At 37.7% G+C, this 14816-nt stretch overlaps 1 protein-coding gene across 6 annotated transcripts in view; it reads left to right on the top strand.

Moving 5' to 3' along the window:
- The window catches only part of LOC131237593 (uncharacterized), a 54921-nt gene that overhangs the window by 17289 nt on the left and 22816 nt on the right, over positions 1-14816 (top strand). For 5 of the 6 annotated variants that reach the window (XM_058235451.1, XM_058235450.1, XM_058235447.1 and 2 more), the window contains exons 6-7: positions 7940-7981; positions 14429-14553. In XM_058235451.1, coding sequence (XP_058091434.1) covers positions 7940-7981; positions 14429-14553 — 167 coding nt within the window. The remainder of the gene's footprint in view (positions 1-7939; positions 7982-14428; positions 14554-14816) is intronic. The other variant, XM_058235449.1, reaches the window with a different exon arrangement.

The raw sequence follows: 14816 nt of genomic DNA on the forward strand, positions 1-14816 counted from the left end.
TCTTACCATTCCACCCACATGTCCACTTCCCCAAATTGATTTAAAAAAATACACAAAATTATGAAAATGGTCTAAAAAATACATTGAGAAACAAAATTACAACTCATAGATGTTAGATCTATGTCTAAATAACATATATCTATGTTCAATCAACACTAATTTTTAATTCCCTTGATCTGATTTTTGAAAAAAAAAATATTTTTTTTGAAAATTGCCCAAAAAGGGTGAAAATATGTTAAAAATAAAATTACTGCATATAAAATGTAAATCTATGTTCAAAGAATTTAGATATTTGTTTAAACAACATAAATCTATCATTCCCCCAAAGAAATTTGGAAAAAAAAGAAATTTTTTCAAAAATGCCTAAAAAAGGAAAAAATGGCATGGAAATAATAAAATAAATTAAAATCCAGCAACAATTGTCGATCTATATTAAAAAAAAAACATAGATTACATAGATCTATCACTTGATTGATGTCCTAAAACTTGTTTTGGAGAAAATAAAACTTTTACAAAATCCCCAAAAAATGGCTTGAAAATTTAAAAAAATCTTTTAAAGCAATGCATTGGTGAAATGTGTATATCTTTAGTTTTAAAACACTCTTCATGCATCATTATAGCAATTGGTTTAAAAAAGTTGAAAAAAGGAATTTTAATTTTAAAAAATACCAACATAAATTGAAAAATAAGAATGCAAAAATCCCCAAATCAAGCATGATTTGATCGATTTGTGGTTAAGGCCTTGATTCAACACGATTACAACAAGAATAATTTTTTTAAAACCTTTTCTTATTTTTCCAAAATTGGGCACCTGGCCTTCGGTCCTTAGATTTGATGTAAGAAAACTTGTTTTGGTTATCGAAACAGTTGTGGATCTGGTTGGAAATGGGCATCAAAATATCCTTGACCTAAAGAAATTTGAAAGGAGAAGTAAGAATGGGGAAAAAGTGGAAAAGGGGGTGGGCTAGGGCTTGTTAAGCCAATATCGGTCTGGCTGATACCGTATGACGTATCGGTGCCGATACAATTTGTTTGTTTGTTTGTTTTTGTTTTTTGAAGGCGGGCCGATACGGACCCATACCTTGTGTCGTACCATGCCGATATGAATACCATATGGCCATATCGGCTGAGACGATACCAATATTTAAATCCATGGATGGTATACTAGTAGAGGTTCGGAAGTTCATGGGAGAGGTGTTATTTTGGTTGACATTATTCAACAAGATTGTAAGATTGAAGAAAATGCTGGATTAATGGTGGAAGAGTACTGCAGTACCTATTTGTAAGAATAATGGAGACGTACAAAATTATGCTAACTATCATGGGATTAAATTTATGATCTATATATACCATGAAACTTCAAGAGAGTGATTGAGCAAAAGGCTAAGGCATGAGCCAATGTATCAGAAAATCAGTTCGGTTTCATGCTAGGGAGATCTACCATTGAAGCTATTTTCCTACTTAGAACAATTAATGGAGAAATATAGGGAGAGTTCCCATGGTATGTATTGGCTCAAAGAAAGCATTCGATTGGGTCCCTAGAGAGTTAATCTAGTGGCATCAGCAAAGAAATGAGTTTTGAGAAGATATGTTCAATACGATTAAGGATATGTATGCGAGAGCAATAAGTAACAAATGTGAGGACCATTAGTGGAGAAACAAGTATCCAATTACTATAGGGAGGTTTGGAGAGGGAAGGATTGTCCCATGGTATGTATTGACTCAAAGAAAGCATTCGATCGGGTCCCTTGAGAGTTAATCTAGTGGCGTTGGCAAAGAAAGGAGTTTCAAGAAGATATATTTGATATGATTAAGGATATGTATGAGGGAGCAGTACGTAACAAATGTGAGGACCATTAGTGGAGAAACAAGTGAGTTCCCAATTACTATAGGCCTGCACCGAACCTTTTTGTATTGGTTATTGGCGAGTTAATGAAGCATTTGCAGGAAGAGGTCCCATGGTGTATGTTGTTTGCGGATGACGTAGCTTTGAATGACAAGATGAAGGAGTGCGTAAACAAAAATCTATATAGATATATATATGGAGGGATGCTTTATAATCTAACAGATTAAAATTAGGACTAAAATTGTGTATATGGAGTGCAATTTTAGTAACCATAGGATCACAAATGAGGAATCAGTTAAGATTGCTGCCAAGAAGTTCACAAATGACCACTTTCAGCATCTTGGGTCGTAATTCATGGGAGTGAAGAGATTGAGAAGGATGTTACCCATAGAATTCAAGCTGGCTGGAAAAAAGGAGATGTGCCTTCGGAGTTCTATGTGATCGTTGTGTACTAGTCAAACTGAAAGGAATATTTTATAGGATAGTTATAAGACCAGCCATGCTTTATGGAATAGAATGTTGAGCAATTAAGGAGCAACATGTCATAAGATGATTGTAGCTGAAATGAGGATGTTGGGATGGATGAGTGGCAAGACGAGAAAGGATAGTATTAGAAATGAATGCATTCGAGGAAACTTAGGAGTAGCTCCAATAGGTAATAAGATGAGTGGAAGTAGACTTGGAAGGTTAGGTCATGTGCAACAGAGACCAAGAATTGCGCCATTTAAAAGGAGTGACTTGGTGCAAGTTGAAGGTTTTGAAAGGGCAAGGGGAAGGCCCAAAAGGATTTGAGTGGACGTAGTAACAAAAGAATTGATGACCTAATGTCTAACTGAAGTTATGGTGCTTGATGGAGTGGAGTGGCGGAATAGGATTCGTGTAGCCAACCCCAATTAGTTGGGATAAGGCTTAGATGATGATGATGATGACAACATTTGCAGATTAATTTGTTGGCACTGGAAATTTAAATACTTGCAACAATCAACTTTATTAGTAGATAAAAACAGTAAACCATTTATTTTTATTCAAATAATCATCTAATCTCCACCATTAAGAAAATTATATGTTTTTGGTGACCGGTGTCAGCCTGTCAGGTGGTATCTTATAGGCAGTGTTCGAAGTATCAAAGTATCACTACAAGTTTCGTCGGCTGGGGATACATACACAATATCGATATCGTTGGTAATATCTCTGATAATCGGAAATGTAGAGAAACATTGGGAAAGATGGGGAAAACGGTGGAATTTTTCAGTGAAACTTCAAGAGTTGCTAAAATACACATATTTACAGATTTAGGAATTAAAAAATTGCAAAAAGAATACATACATAATAAGTTTCCATTTAATGCGGGCCTAAAAGCATGTGTTGTTGTAAGAAATCAGTCTAACCATCCCATCCATCTCATCTATCCATCCAACCATCTATCCAACCATTCAACTTATCATCCAAACATCCATCGATATTTTAGAATATGGACAATACAATATTTCGCCGAGAAATCATCAACAATTGGAAAGGAAACGAAAAATTGTGGTCTAGATATCGCCCATATTGCGATAACAATAATATCGCGATATTATTGATATTATCATTGGCAAATTGAATACTGCATACAACCATGTGCCCATAAAAAATTTGAAATGAATTTTGTTTATCGCAATATCGATACATTGGTGATATTATCGAAATATTGCCGATACATTGGCAATACAAGCGACATTTGGAATTTATACAATCGAAAATATTGGCGATATCGAAACATTGTAAATACAAGCGACACTTAGAATTTACAGAGTCAAAAATATTGACGATACAATGCCGATACCTGGAATTTTTGATGCTACCAGTGTTATTGGTATTGCTACCCGTGTTATCGATATCACTGAGCTATAGATACAAATAATATCGGGGATATTTCGAAAATATCGGATATAATTCGAACAATGCTTATAGGTGAAGGTTCTATAATCCGTTTATGGGAAGAAATCTAGTGTTTAGATCGAATGCTCTGTGGCTGGTTTTAGGACCTTTATAACCTGGTTCCTAACAACATTCTTGTATATCGCTGCTTCTATAGAGCTGGAGTTCACCTGGACTGGCAACTCCAGTTCCGAAGAAATTTAACTGACATTGAGATTTGACTCTTAAGTTGATGTTCTCTTTTTTCTAGAAGGCATCTTCATCCCCTTAAATAGTAGTGACAGAAGAATTTGGCGGTGGGAAGCGTTTGGTATGTTTACAGTGTGATCTTTCTATGGGTAGCTCTATTGGGAGAGGAATATCAGGAGTCGTATGGATCATATCTGGACATTTGACTCTCCTCCAAGGGTCACTGGTCTCTGCTGGGTTGTAGGGCTCAATAAAATCCTCACATTGGATCATTGAAGTGGGCAGTGAATGTTTGTGAATGGATGCTATTTATGTTGCAAGATTGGTAGTCGGTTAATCACCTTTTAATCTGGCTGCAGTTTCACTCAGGAATTGTGGTGGTATATCCTTCCTCTTTTCGAGGTGTCTTGGTCAATGTCGAGGACTGTCTCAAATCTCCCTGAAGCATGGGTAGGATTTTAAATCTGTTAGAGCACTTTAGGGTGTTTTGGATCTCCCAGCTGTCTGCTGGACCTCTTTTTTTTTTTTTTTGTGGGGGACAGGAGGCTTTCAGGAACAAAATCATGGACAATGATCAGATTGCTGAGAAGGTTTAGAGAAAGGATTGTTGTGTTGGCTCTTCTTGTGAAGGCTTTTAAATGTGTTAGCTCAATTCCTTGAGAAGGGGTCGAGGATTGTGGCCAGTAGATCAAGACTTGTAAGACTTGATTTAGCCACCACTTGGGATGTGAAAGCTAAACTTTGATGGATGCTAAAGAAGCAATGTGGGCCTAATAGGGATAGTGGACATTACTATAGATGATCATGGTGACACTCATTGTTTATGCTGATCCTATTGGGATAACTGACTCTAACAAGGCTCAGATTCGGCCCCCTTCATAACGTGAGAGGGAGCTGAGGAATCTGCAAGCTCCCCCAACAATCATTGGAGACCTGGCTATGTGATGAATTTGGAAATCCAGGTGAGGCTCGCCCTTGTTGTTTTTCTTAGTGGAGGAAATTAGAGAGATTAAGGGTACAATCTCAGTTTCATTCTCTAATGTGTGTAGGGAGAACGTTATAGTGGACAATCTTGCTGAACATGGCTCTAGCCTCCAATCCCTTTTAATTTGGAGACTCACTACCTATATAATTTCTTTTGCGATTAATAAGCCATGCTTAATCTTAAAAAATACAACAACTGAACCAATTAGTTGTATGACTTGGTAGCTTTAGGTGAGTACCAGTTACATGGATTGAAAAATAATCCAAGCTGGTTTGTTTGTCTTATTATGGTTTCCCGAGTGATTTCAGACATTGGTCAAGATAACAAGGATTTGGATGGGTTTGTCCGAGTTTGGTCAAGCTGCATGTCATTCTGGTGATGGGGCGAGCCACATATGTATCAGTTAGATTACATGTCATTTAGTAATCTTTATAAGCTTTTAAAAAAACCCTTATCAGCTACATCCATGCAACTCAGGGCACTGAATATTTTATGACAAGCAGCCTTGTGATTCCTATCTACAAGAAGAGGATTGACATCTTCATTAGCCTCTGTCTCAGCACATTGGCTAAATGATACATACATGCAGGAGGACATCTTCTTGATGTGGTTAAGTAAAAGAAAGACGTTAAGGCTTCATGTGTGATGGATATTGAACACTTTATAGCATTTTTTGAATAGTGTCGATCAAAGAAATGGAGAGGGAAGAAGAAAATAACTGATGCCCTTGATGACTGGCTATTGCTTCCACCTTGATAGAGTTGGTAATCCCAAAAGACCCTGAGAAAGCTGTCTTGAGGATACCCCTAGTCATTGCTAATAATATCTCTGATCCTCAATGGAGTGGACTGCAGTTGGAGCCGTAATTGAAGTTAAGACTTGTACAATTCGAAGCGCCTCGTGCCTCTCGTCTAGGTCAAATGCAGCTTCTCTTGAGGTCTGAGTCAGTGTTTTAAATAGCGGTAGCGTGATGTGTAGCGCTCAACCCTCTATAGCGTGTAGCGTAAGCTACACGATATTTCTATTTTTTAATTTAAAAATAGGGCAAATATAATAAATAGTGAAAAAAGAGGAAAAAATATAAAAATGCCTAAAAGATCATGTTAAAAAAAGTTATTAGTTATCATTTATCAAAAGCCAATCCACATATATAAGCCAAATCAAATAATTATCACTTCAACAACTTTCTAAGCAAACCACTTTAATTAATAATGTCTAATTGAAACTACAAGTCACAATTATGAAAAGAAATAAAAAACCCATAGGTTAAAAGTATCAAGTACAATACAAGTGTCACATTCCTCAACATTAGAAACAAAGAAAACGTGGAAAAAAATAAAATAGTAAAAAAATGTGCGCTACGTAGTTGTAGCATACGCTACAACCCCTGTAGTGTATGCTACAGGGGATTTACGCTATTTGGGACGCTACGTAGCGCTACGGCCACGCTACGCTACGTAGTGTACGCTACCGCTACGCTACGGGCACTATATGAAACACTGGTCTGAGTTCACAACTGGCACTTTGAGTCATCGTCTAGATTGTAAGCTTCCAAAAATCAAGAGTTGGGGGCTTCCAAGTTCCATCTCTGTGGGATTGGATGTCCTACTACTGTATTCAATTATTGTATTCCAATCCCATAATAGATCCCCCATTTGATTTCCATACACACCAATAAACTATTAAGTTTCTAATTGTTTCTCTAATGCTTTCCACAGCCTTCACCTCATTATGAAGATCCCTCTCCCTTCAAAGACGTAATATAATTGCAAGGGGGACCATTCTCCACAATATTTGCCCTCTAGAGCCTGATGGACTGTAAATCAAAGTCTCCAATCATGACACTAAATTCTTGATTATTCAATCACGAAATTCTGAAGAGCTGAAAGAAATGGGTTCACATCTCTTTACCCTTCCTACAGTGTAGAAAAAGCCATGTGTCTGAAGCCTCCACCCCCATTGACTGATACCTGTTAAACGGTGCTCTACATTTTCCTTTAATTCTGACTGCAGATAGTTAGTCTCTCACTGGAATTGGATTGCAAGTAGAAAGACTTCGATCATGAGGTTTGGTTATAGTTGCATGAAGTGTGAAGTGAAGCGGCAACATATTTGGTTGTGGGAGTGGGGAAGTGGCTTTTTAAAAAAAAAATGTTAGCAAATATAAACAACTAGGAAATGGGAGCAGGAGCACGGTCTGAAGCGTGACCTGAAGCAAGAGCAACACCTAGTTAGAAGGATCATGCAACTAAGGATTTGGTGACTTCCATTCAATTGATCCAAGTATAGTGTGTCTTGCTCTACACTCCAGTCATTAGCAGATTTTCATATATTGTGAAGATGAAAACTTCAACCCTTGATGAAGTTTTTACTTCTGAAATCATGAAACTTGTTTTAGAAATTTATGCAGCACCTTGTGATGATGGGGTGCCTCTGGGAAATCTGGAAAGAGCAAAATAGCTGCTGCTTCCGGGGGGCTCCTTGGCTTTTTCTAAGGTTTCAGCTCAGATTTATCAGGACCTTAAGGAGTGGTCTCAGGGGGCTCTCTTTGCACGACAATTCTATCATTTCCACAATTCTGGGTTAATTCAGTGGCCAGTTCTCAGCTCGGGCTTTGGTCCCTCTCAAGTTGTAGTTTGGGTTGTCGTGTTCTTCGAGTTGTATAGTTGTTTCGTGTAGTTTTGTTTTGTTTTGTTGTGTTGCATAGGAGTGTTTTTCTTTTCTTCTTTTTGTTTTTTGTTTGTTCTGTGTTTGGGTTGCTTCGACTCCCTTTTAATATGTATTTTATTTCAAGCTTCAGAGAAAAAAAAAAAAGGAAAAAGAAAAAGAAAAAAAACTCCGTTCTTCATCTTTATGTTTTGAGAATATGATTTTCCTATTTATGTTGGAAAACATTTATTAATTGATTAATTTAGAGGTACACCATGTTTTCTTCATTCTCATACGTGGACTCTCTCGTAAGTTCACAGAATGTTTGTACTCTCTTATTTGTTATGCAGTATTTGCGAGGCATACTTCAAGAAACACCCAGCCAGGATCGGGTAATCTTTGCTCATCTTCTTTTTAAATCTTTATTTAATTGCTGCTTAATCATGATACTAGTTTGGGGGTGGAGAAATTTGTAAACCATTTGATGAATATATGTGGATTTAATTCTGCATATTAGTTAGGTCTTATCAACGGGTAGCCATTCATTCTACATTTAAGTTTTATGTTTTTGCATACTGATTAATGGAGAATTTGGAACTCAGGTTGCTTTGAGAAATTTGGCATTAAATGTTGAATTGTTATAATCTATTGAATGCTACAATATAATGGGCATTGCCCCCCCCTTTTTGAGAAGTGCCTATTTAGTCAAAAGAATGGGAGAAAAATATTAAGGAAGAGGTAAAGAATTCCCAATACAAAAAGACTGATGAGTGATGACTAGCATACCCCTAGCTAAGGATTCAACCACAAGATAGCTGTCTCTACGGAACATGGACAATGAAACGTTTATCCTAGAGGCCACAGATCGGATTTCATAGAAAACGAAGTACAAATTCCATGGCTCCTGCCTTGTAGAAGCAGCCCAGGAAATAATTTACAAAGAATTCCTCTCCATAATCAAGGGGCTTGAGAACTCCCCCCCAATAAAAAAAAAAGGAAAAAAAAGAAGAATAAGAAAAAGAAAAAAAGAAGAAGAAAAAGAAGGGACCCTCTAGAGAGAAGAGATTGGTAGGTTGCTAGCCAAAGGGAGATATTGAATGAAATATATCCCATTGATATGAATCCATATACGTTTTGAATTTAAATAGGAATGCTTGTGGAATGAAGCTTTGCAACTCTAAAAAATAAAAAAATAAAAAAAAAGCTTTGCAAAATTTTGAATAGCTTACCCCAACAAAGTCTAGGCTTAAGAACAGTGATAATAGTTCCAAAAACTTAGTTCTCAATGTAGAGCAAAGGCCTTTGCCATAATAACTTCTCTTCATTGGACGGGATAGAGAAATTCCAACATTCATGCCTTGCTATAAACACTCAACAATACCACATGGGCCTGGGTTACCGACAGATGAGCCATAAAAAATTAAGTTTCCATAGCCGGAGCATAGGTTTAAGTACCACTTGAAGCTTTACCATTAGATTTTGATCCAATCTCTTAGAAGATATTTAGCCATGAGCCTTTGGAATTCCTAGTGTAATAAAGCCCATTTGATAGTGCTAGATTTGATGTGTTCGCTACTTGTCAACCCAATTCATTGAGCTATTAGAAGACAATGTCCGCTCAACTATACAAGAGACATTGACGAAAACTTTATCCTTATTTACATCTTTTTTGTAAAATTCCCTTTGCGATATCGACAAGATATTGCAAGAGAACCCCTTTTTGAACACTGTTGTCAACTACCCTTTCTTGGTTTTTCCTTTAAAAATCGTGATTTTATTGCCCGACTTCACAACATGCTTGAAAATTTTGAAACAACCAGTCCATGTTTTGCTTAAATTGATAGAAAATAAAAAAAATCAGAAAAATAGAAAAATTAGAGAACCTATTGTGTTTTCATCGGGTCTTATTGGTGGATCCAATTTCAACACCCATTGTTAAAGATCTTTAGATTGGAGCAGACGATTTGGACTGATTTTGGAGATTAAAGGTCTCGCGTCGACTAAGGGTTTCAAAAACCCTCTTGAAACCCTTTTTTCTTTTTTTCTTTTTTTTAAAAAAACATAACTTTTAAGTTACTATTAAACTGTGAGTTTTACGCCATTTATAATAATGGGTAACCACTCACCACCATTTTACATAAAAAGTTATTTTTAAAATGTGAGTTTTACATCATTAATAAGAATGGGTTGACATCATTTTGCATAAAAAAACCAACAATTAACTTTTAAGTTATTTTTATGTAGTGAGTTTTACACCACTTAATAAGAAAAGGTCACCATCATTTTACATAAAAAATCTTCTAATTTAAAGAAAACTTAAAAGAAGCAGTGTAAACTGTAGATGGGATGGGTTGTTTGGATGGGATGTTTGTTTGGATGATTTTATGGGATGGGTGGATGGACGGGATGGATGGGATGGTTGGACCAATGGATGGGATGGATGGTATGGTTGGTTAGATGGATGAATGGGTGGATAAATGGGATGAATGGATGGATGATTGGATGGGATGGATGGATGTTTGGATGATTCGATGGGATGGATGGTTGGATGGGTAGATGATATGGATGGATGGATGTTTGGTTGATTGGATGGGATGGATGGATGAGATGGTTGGGTAGATGGTACGGATGATTGGATGGGATGGTTGGACGGATAGATGGGATGGATGGATGTTTGGATGATTGGATGGATGGGATGATTGGATGGTTGGATGGTTGGTTGGTTGGATAGATGGAATGGATGGATGGATGTTCGGATGATTGGATTGGATGGGATGTTTGGATGATTGGATGGGATGGATGGATGGTTGGATGGTTGGATGGATGTATGAATGGGATGGTTGGATGGATGGCCAGATAGTTATGCCTTTTGTGTTCATTTACTTTTAGGTCTTAGTTATTGTATGGTACCTGCATTTGTATTATATAAACTCATTTTGGTTACTATTGGAGCAATTTTATACGACAACACATGCTTTTTGGGCCCCATTAAATGGAAATTTATTGTGTTTGCATTTTTTTTATTTTTATTTTTGCAATTTTTTATTCCTAAATACACAAATATGTGTATTTTAGCATCTCCTGAAGTTTCACTGAAAAATTCCACCGTTTTCCGCACGTTTCCCTAATGTTTCCCTGCTTTTTTGGATATTGGCAGCATTATCAATGATATTGATATTGTTTCCGTGTCCTCGGCTAGTGAAACTTTTAACGATACCGATACTACAAACATTGGCTCCTGAAGTCCTTAGCAGAATGTTGGAAAAAAGGAATGATTGCTGGCCTCTTTAATGGTTTCAGGGTGGCAAATGCAGCCCCCTTGTTTGTCGAAAACTTTTGGAAAATTGTGCGATGTTTTGAGGTACTCTCTAGCCATAAGGTTAATCTTTCTAAATGTGAGATGCATGGTATTAGCCTCTTTGCCCTTGGTCTCTTTCATCTGGCGGTTGTCTTCGAATGTAAGGTCAGCTCCTTCCCAATCTCATATCTTGGCATCCTGTTGGTGCATTGGCAAGTCTGTCAAGCATCTGTGGGCTGTGGTCATTAAATGAGTTGAGCGGAAGCTATCTTGTTGGAAAAGTCGTTTGTTGTCCCTTGGGGGGTGTTTGACTCTCATCAAAGTTACCCTCTCCTACCTTCCTGCTTACACACACACACACACTCTCTCTCTCTCTCGATGCCCGGAGTTTTTTTGTACAGGTTTGATCGGCTTAGAAGAGACTTCTTGTGGAGGGGGAGTTCTGATAGCCGCAAGTTCCATTTCCTAAACTGGTCAGAGGTTTACAAGCTGATCTCGGATGGTGGTGCGGGCATCCAGGACCTTGCCTTGATGAACTCGGGCTTTCTTGGTAAATGGGCGTGGCATTTTGGCTCGGAAGTAGGCAAGTGGTGGAGAGAGCCTTTTTTTTTTTGGAAAGGTAACACTACAAAGATTGTACCCTAGATCACTCACACACACTACACTGTCTCCACCAGCTCATCTAATGAGCGGGAGATGGGGACAGAGATTTCCAGTAAATACAGGACGTATGGAGGGTGGCATTTGAACCCTTCCTCTCTTTATACAGCCTCTAACATTTGGAGGCTCTCAAATGCAAGAAGGTTTCTCCCTCTCTCTTGTCAAGGGGTCCTGCATCCACTTATGAGTGTATTGCTAGATTTCAGATAGTCCTCTCCAGTCTTTCTTCACCAGTCTGGCTCGCTTTTTCTTGGATTGGTCTGTTTCTATTGCTAGTTGCTTCTTTGATGTTGGGTCTGGGATCTGGTCTCCCTCTTGTAGGAAAAACCTTTTCGACTCAGAATTTGAAGATTTCATTCATCTTTTAGAGCTCTTGAGAGGCATCTGCCCTTTCCTGGTAGTTGAAGACTCGTTGTTGTGGTCCTTTAATAGTTTGGGCAGGTTTATGGGCAGCTTGCTCTTCTTGCTGCTCAACAGCTCCCCTTCAGGAAGCTTGTGTTGTTTTCCTTCATTTGGTCCCACGGAGCTCCTCTGAAAATGATTGCTTTCATTTAGCTCCTCGCTAGGAGGATAGTTCTCATTGTTGACAACCTGCAGTGAAGAGGGATGTTTCTTCCCAACATCTGCCTGCTTTGCATGGAAAACGTGGAATCGATCAACCACCTCTTCATCCATTGCCCTTTCCCCAATGGAGTTTGGTCCTGCATCTTTGCTTTCTTCCACACCTCTTGGGTCATGTGTTATTCCTCTGACGATCTCCTATTTACCTACCGCGGGGGAGGTGTTGGGAAGGATTTCAAAGCTATCTGGTGCTTAGTTGTTACGTTACTATTTCGACCATCTTGAAAGAAAGGAATTACCACTGTTGCCAGAACCCTTCCTCTCCTCTCTCTCGGGTTGTCTCCTACATCAAAAGGGAGGTGGCAGAGTGGTCGTCTTGTCTCTTGATCTTTGATCCTTGTATCTTCTTCTTTTGGGTTGTAGTAGGCCTCGCATGTTCTCTCTCCTTCGGTGTGTTTTTTATTTTCTTTCTTTGGGTTGTAGTAGGCCTTGCCTGTTCTCATTTTTCCTTTGGCGTTCTTAGGGAGGGAGGGACAGCAAGTTATGGTGCACCTCCACCCTTTCTTGTTATGCGGATGATACAGATGCAACAGAGGGAGGGACAGCATTACAGCAAGTTATAGTGCAACTCCTCCTTTTCTTGTTATGTGGATGATACAGATGCAACAGAGGGAGGGACTTAAGAGTTAAGACAGCAAGTTATAGTGCAACTCCACCTTTTCTTGTTATGCAGATGATACAGATGCAACAGAGGGAGGGAGGACGGGAGGGATGGGCTTGGATGGCAAGTTATAGTGCAACTCCACCTTTTCTTGTTATGTGGATGATACAGATGCAACAGACTGCTCCAATATATCTAGAAAGGTGTTAGGATGGATCACAATGTAGGTATGATACTCAGTGACTCTTGGTGCCTTAGTAGCACTCATCCCTCGAACATGTTTTTGAGATGTTGTTAGGATGTTGGTCTAAGCAACCTTGTGTTGGTGATACAGCAATACAGCAAACATAAGCATGTAGTCTCTATCAAGCATGTCATATTTTGCATGATCTCAGAATGGGCTTTTTCTAGGCCTGATTTTACGGGCTGCTCGTTCAACGACATTTGATGAGAATGGAGCAGGAGGGGCCCTGACGTTTCCTCTTAATGGAGGCTGTTCTTTATATATGTATATATTATTTTAATAATGTTCTGTGGTTCTACCTAGCCCTTGGACAGTTTTTATTTTTATTTTAATTTAATTTTTAAATTTTTTTTTTAAAGTAATGTAGTTGTGTTGTTTGTATTCATTCCCTATTATGTTGTGAATATTTCGAGTACATCTAAATGGAATGGAGCAGGAGGGGTCTTGATGTTTCCTCTTAAATGGAGGCTGTTCTTCTTTTTCTTTTTCCTTTTTTTTTTTCTTGTTCCTTTTTTTTTTTTGTTTTGTTTTGTTTTGTTCTGTGGTTTCTGTCTTGTCCTCGTGTAGTTCAAAAGAAAAAAAAGAAAAAAAAGAAAAAAGAAAAAAAAGAAATAGGAAAAAAGAAAAAAAGGAAAACAAAGAAAAAAGTAATGGACTTGCATTGTTTGTAATCAGTCCCTCTTATGTTGTGAATGTTTTGAGTACATCTGAATAGAATGGAGGAGTGGTCCTGATGTTTCTTCGTAATGGAGGTTGTTATTTTTTTTTTCTTTGCTCTATGCAGTTTCTGCCTTGCCCTTGTCATAGTACCAAAAAAAAAGGACTTGCATTGTTTGTATTTATTCCCTCTTTTGTTGAGAATATTTCCATCAACTTGTGTGACTCAGACAGCAAGCTATAGTTGCAACTCGCTTTCTCTTGTTCCGTGGATGATAAAAAGGCTGCAGACTATTCTTCTGTATCTAGAAAGGTGTTAGGCTGGATCATGAGGTAGTTATATTACTTGTGATTCTTGGAGCCACAATAGCACTTGTCACCCAAACATGTTTTTTTATAGCTCAATAGGGTTCCGATCTGAGCAACCCTATGTTGGTGATACACCAATTTTGAACCTGTACCTCGATTGTAACATATACATCTTCTAGAATGTAAAAATCTTTACATGGTCAACCGCCTTAATTCTATATAGATATTCATTTTAGCTATTGTTCTTAAGAACTATATATGCTCTTTTAAAAAATGTGGAGCTACTTTTCTTAAATATCAAGATATACAACCTTTTTATTGTTGAAAATATGTATCCAGATAGTGCACTAACATGCACAACTCAATCTGGTCTCCAAATCACAGTCACTTTATTTTTGTCTTTATTCTTCCTAATTGTTGATTGCAAGTTGTTTCTCCATGGTTCTCAGGTTCCTGCGAGTGGACACACTCTCTCTTCTGCTCTCTATTGCTAATGTTAGTTCATACTCAGATGTTCTTGTGGTGGATATGGTTGGAGGTATTCTTACTGGTGCTGTGGCAGAACGCTTGGGAGGTATATCTTTTTACTTTTTTTTTTTGTTGTATATATTTCTTCAGAACGAAAAAGAAAATTGGATAATGAATTCATTGAATTAAAAGAAAATGAGTGTCCCCCAGTTCACTTTGTGCTGTTTGACATCTTTAGGTAATTGTTAATTAATCTTGTAAGTGTGAGAGGTTGTAAAATCAATTTATGCTTCATTCTTTTATTGAAATATATAAATAATGGATATTGAAGATTTTCACAAATACCCTTGGCCATCCTAATGATGCAAG

The sequence above is a fragment of the Magnolia sinica genome, chromosome 2 (genome assembly GCF_029962835.1).
Source record: "Magnolia sinica isolate HGM2019 chromosome 2, MsV1, whole genome shotgun sequence".
Taxonomy (NCBI): Eukaryota; Viridiplantae; Streptophyta; class Magnoliopsida; order Magnoliales; family Magnoliaceae; genus Magnolia; species Magnolia sinica.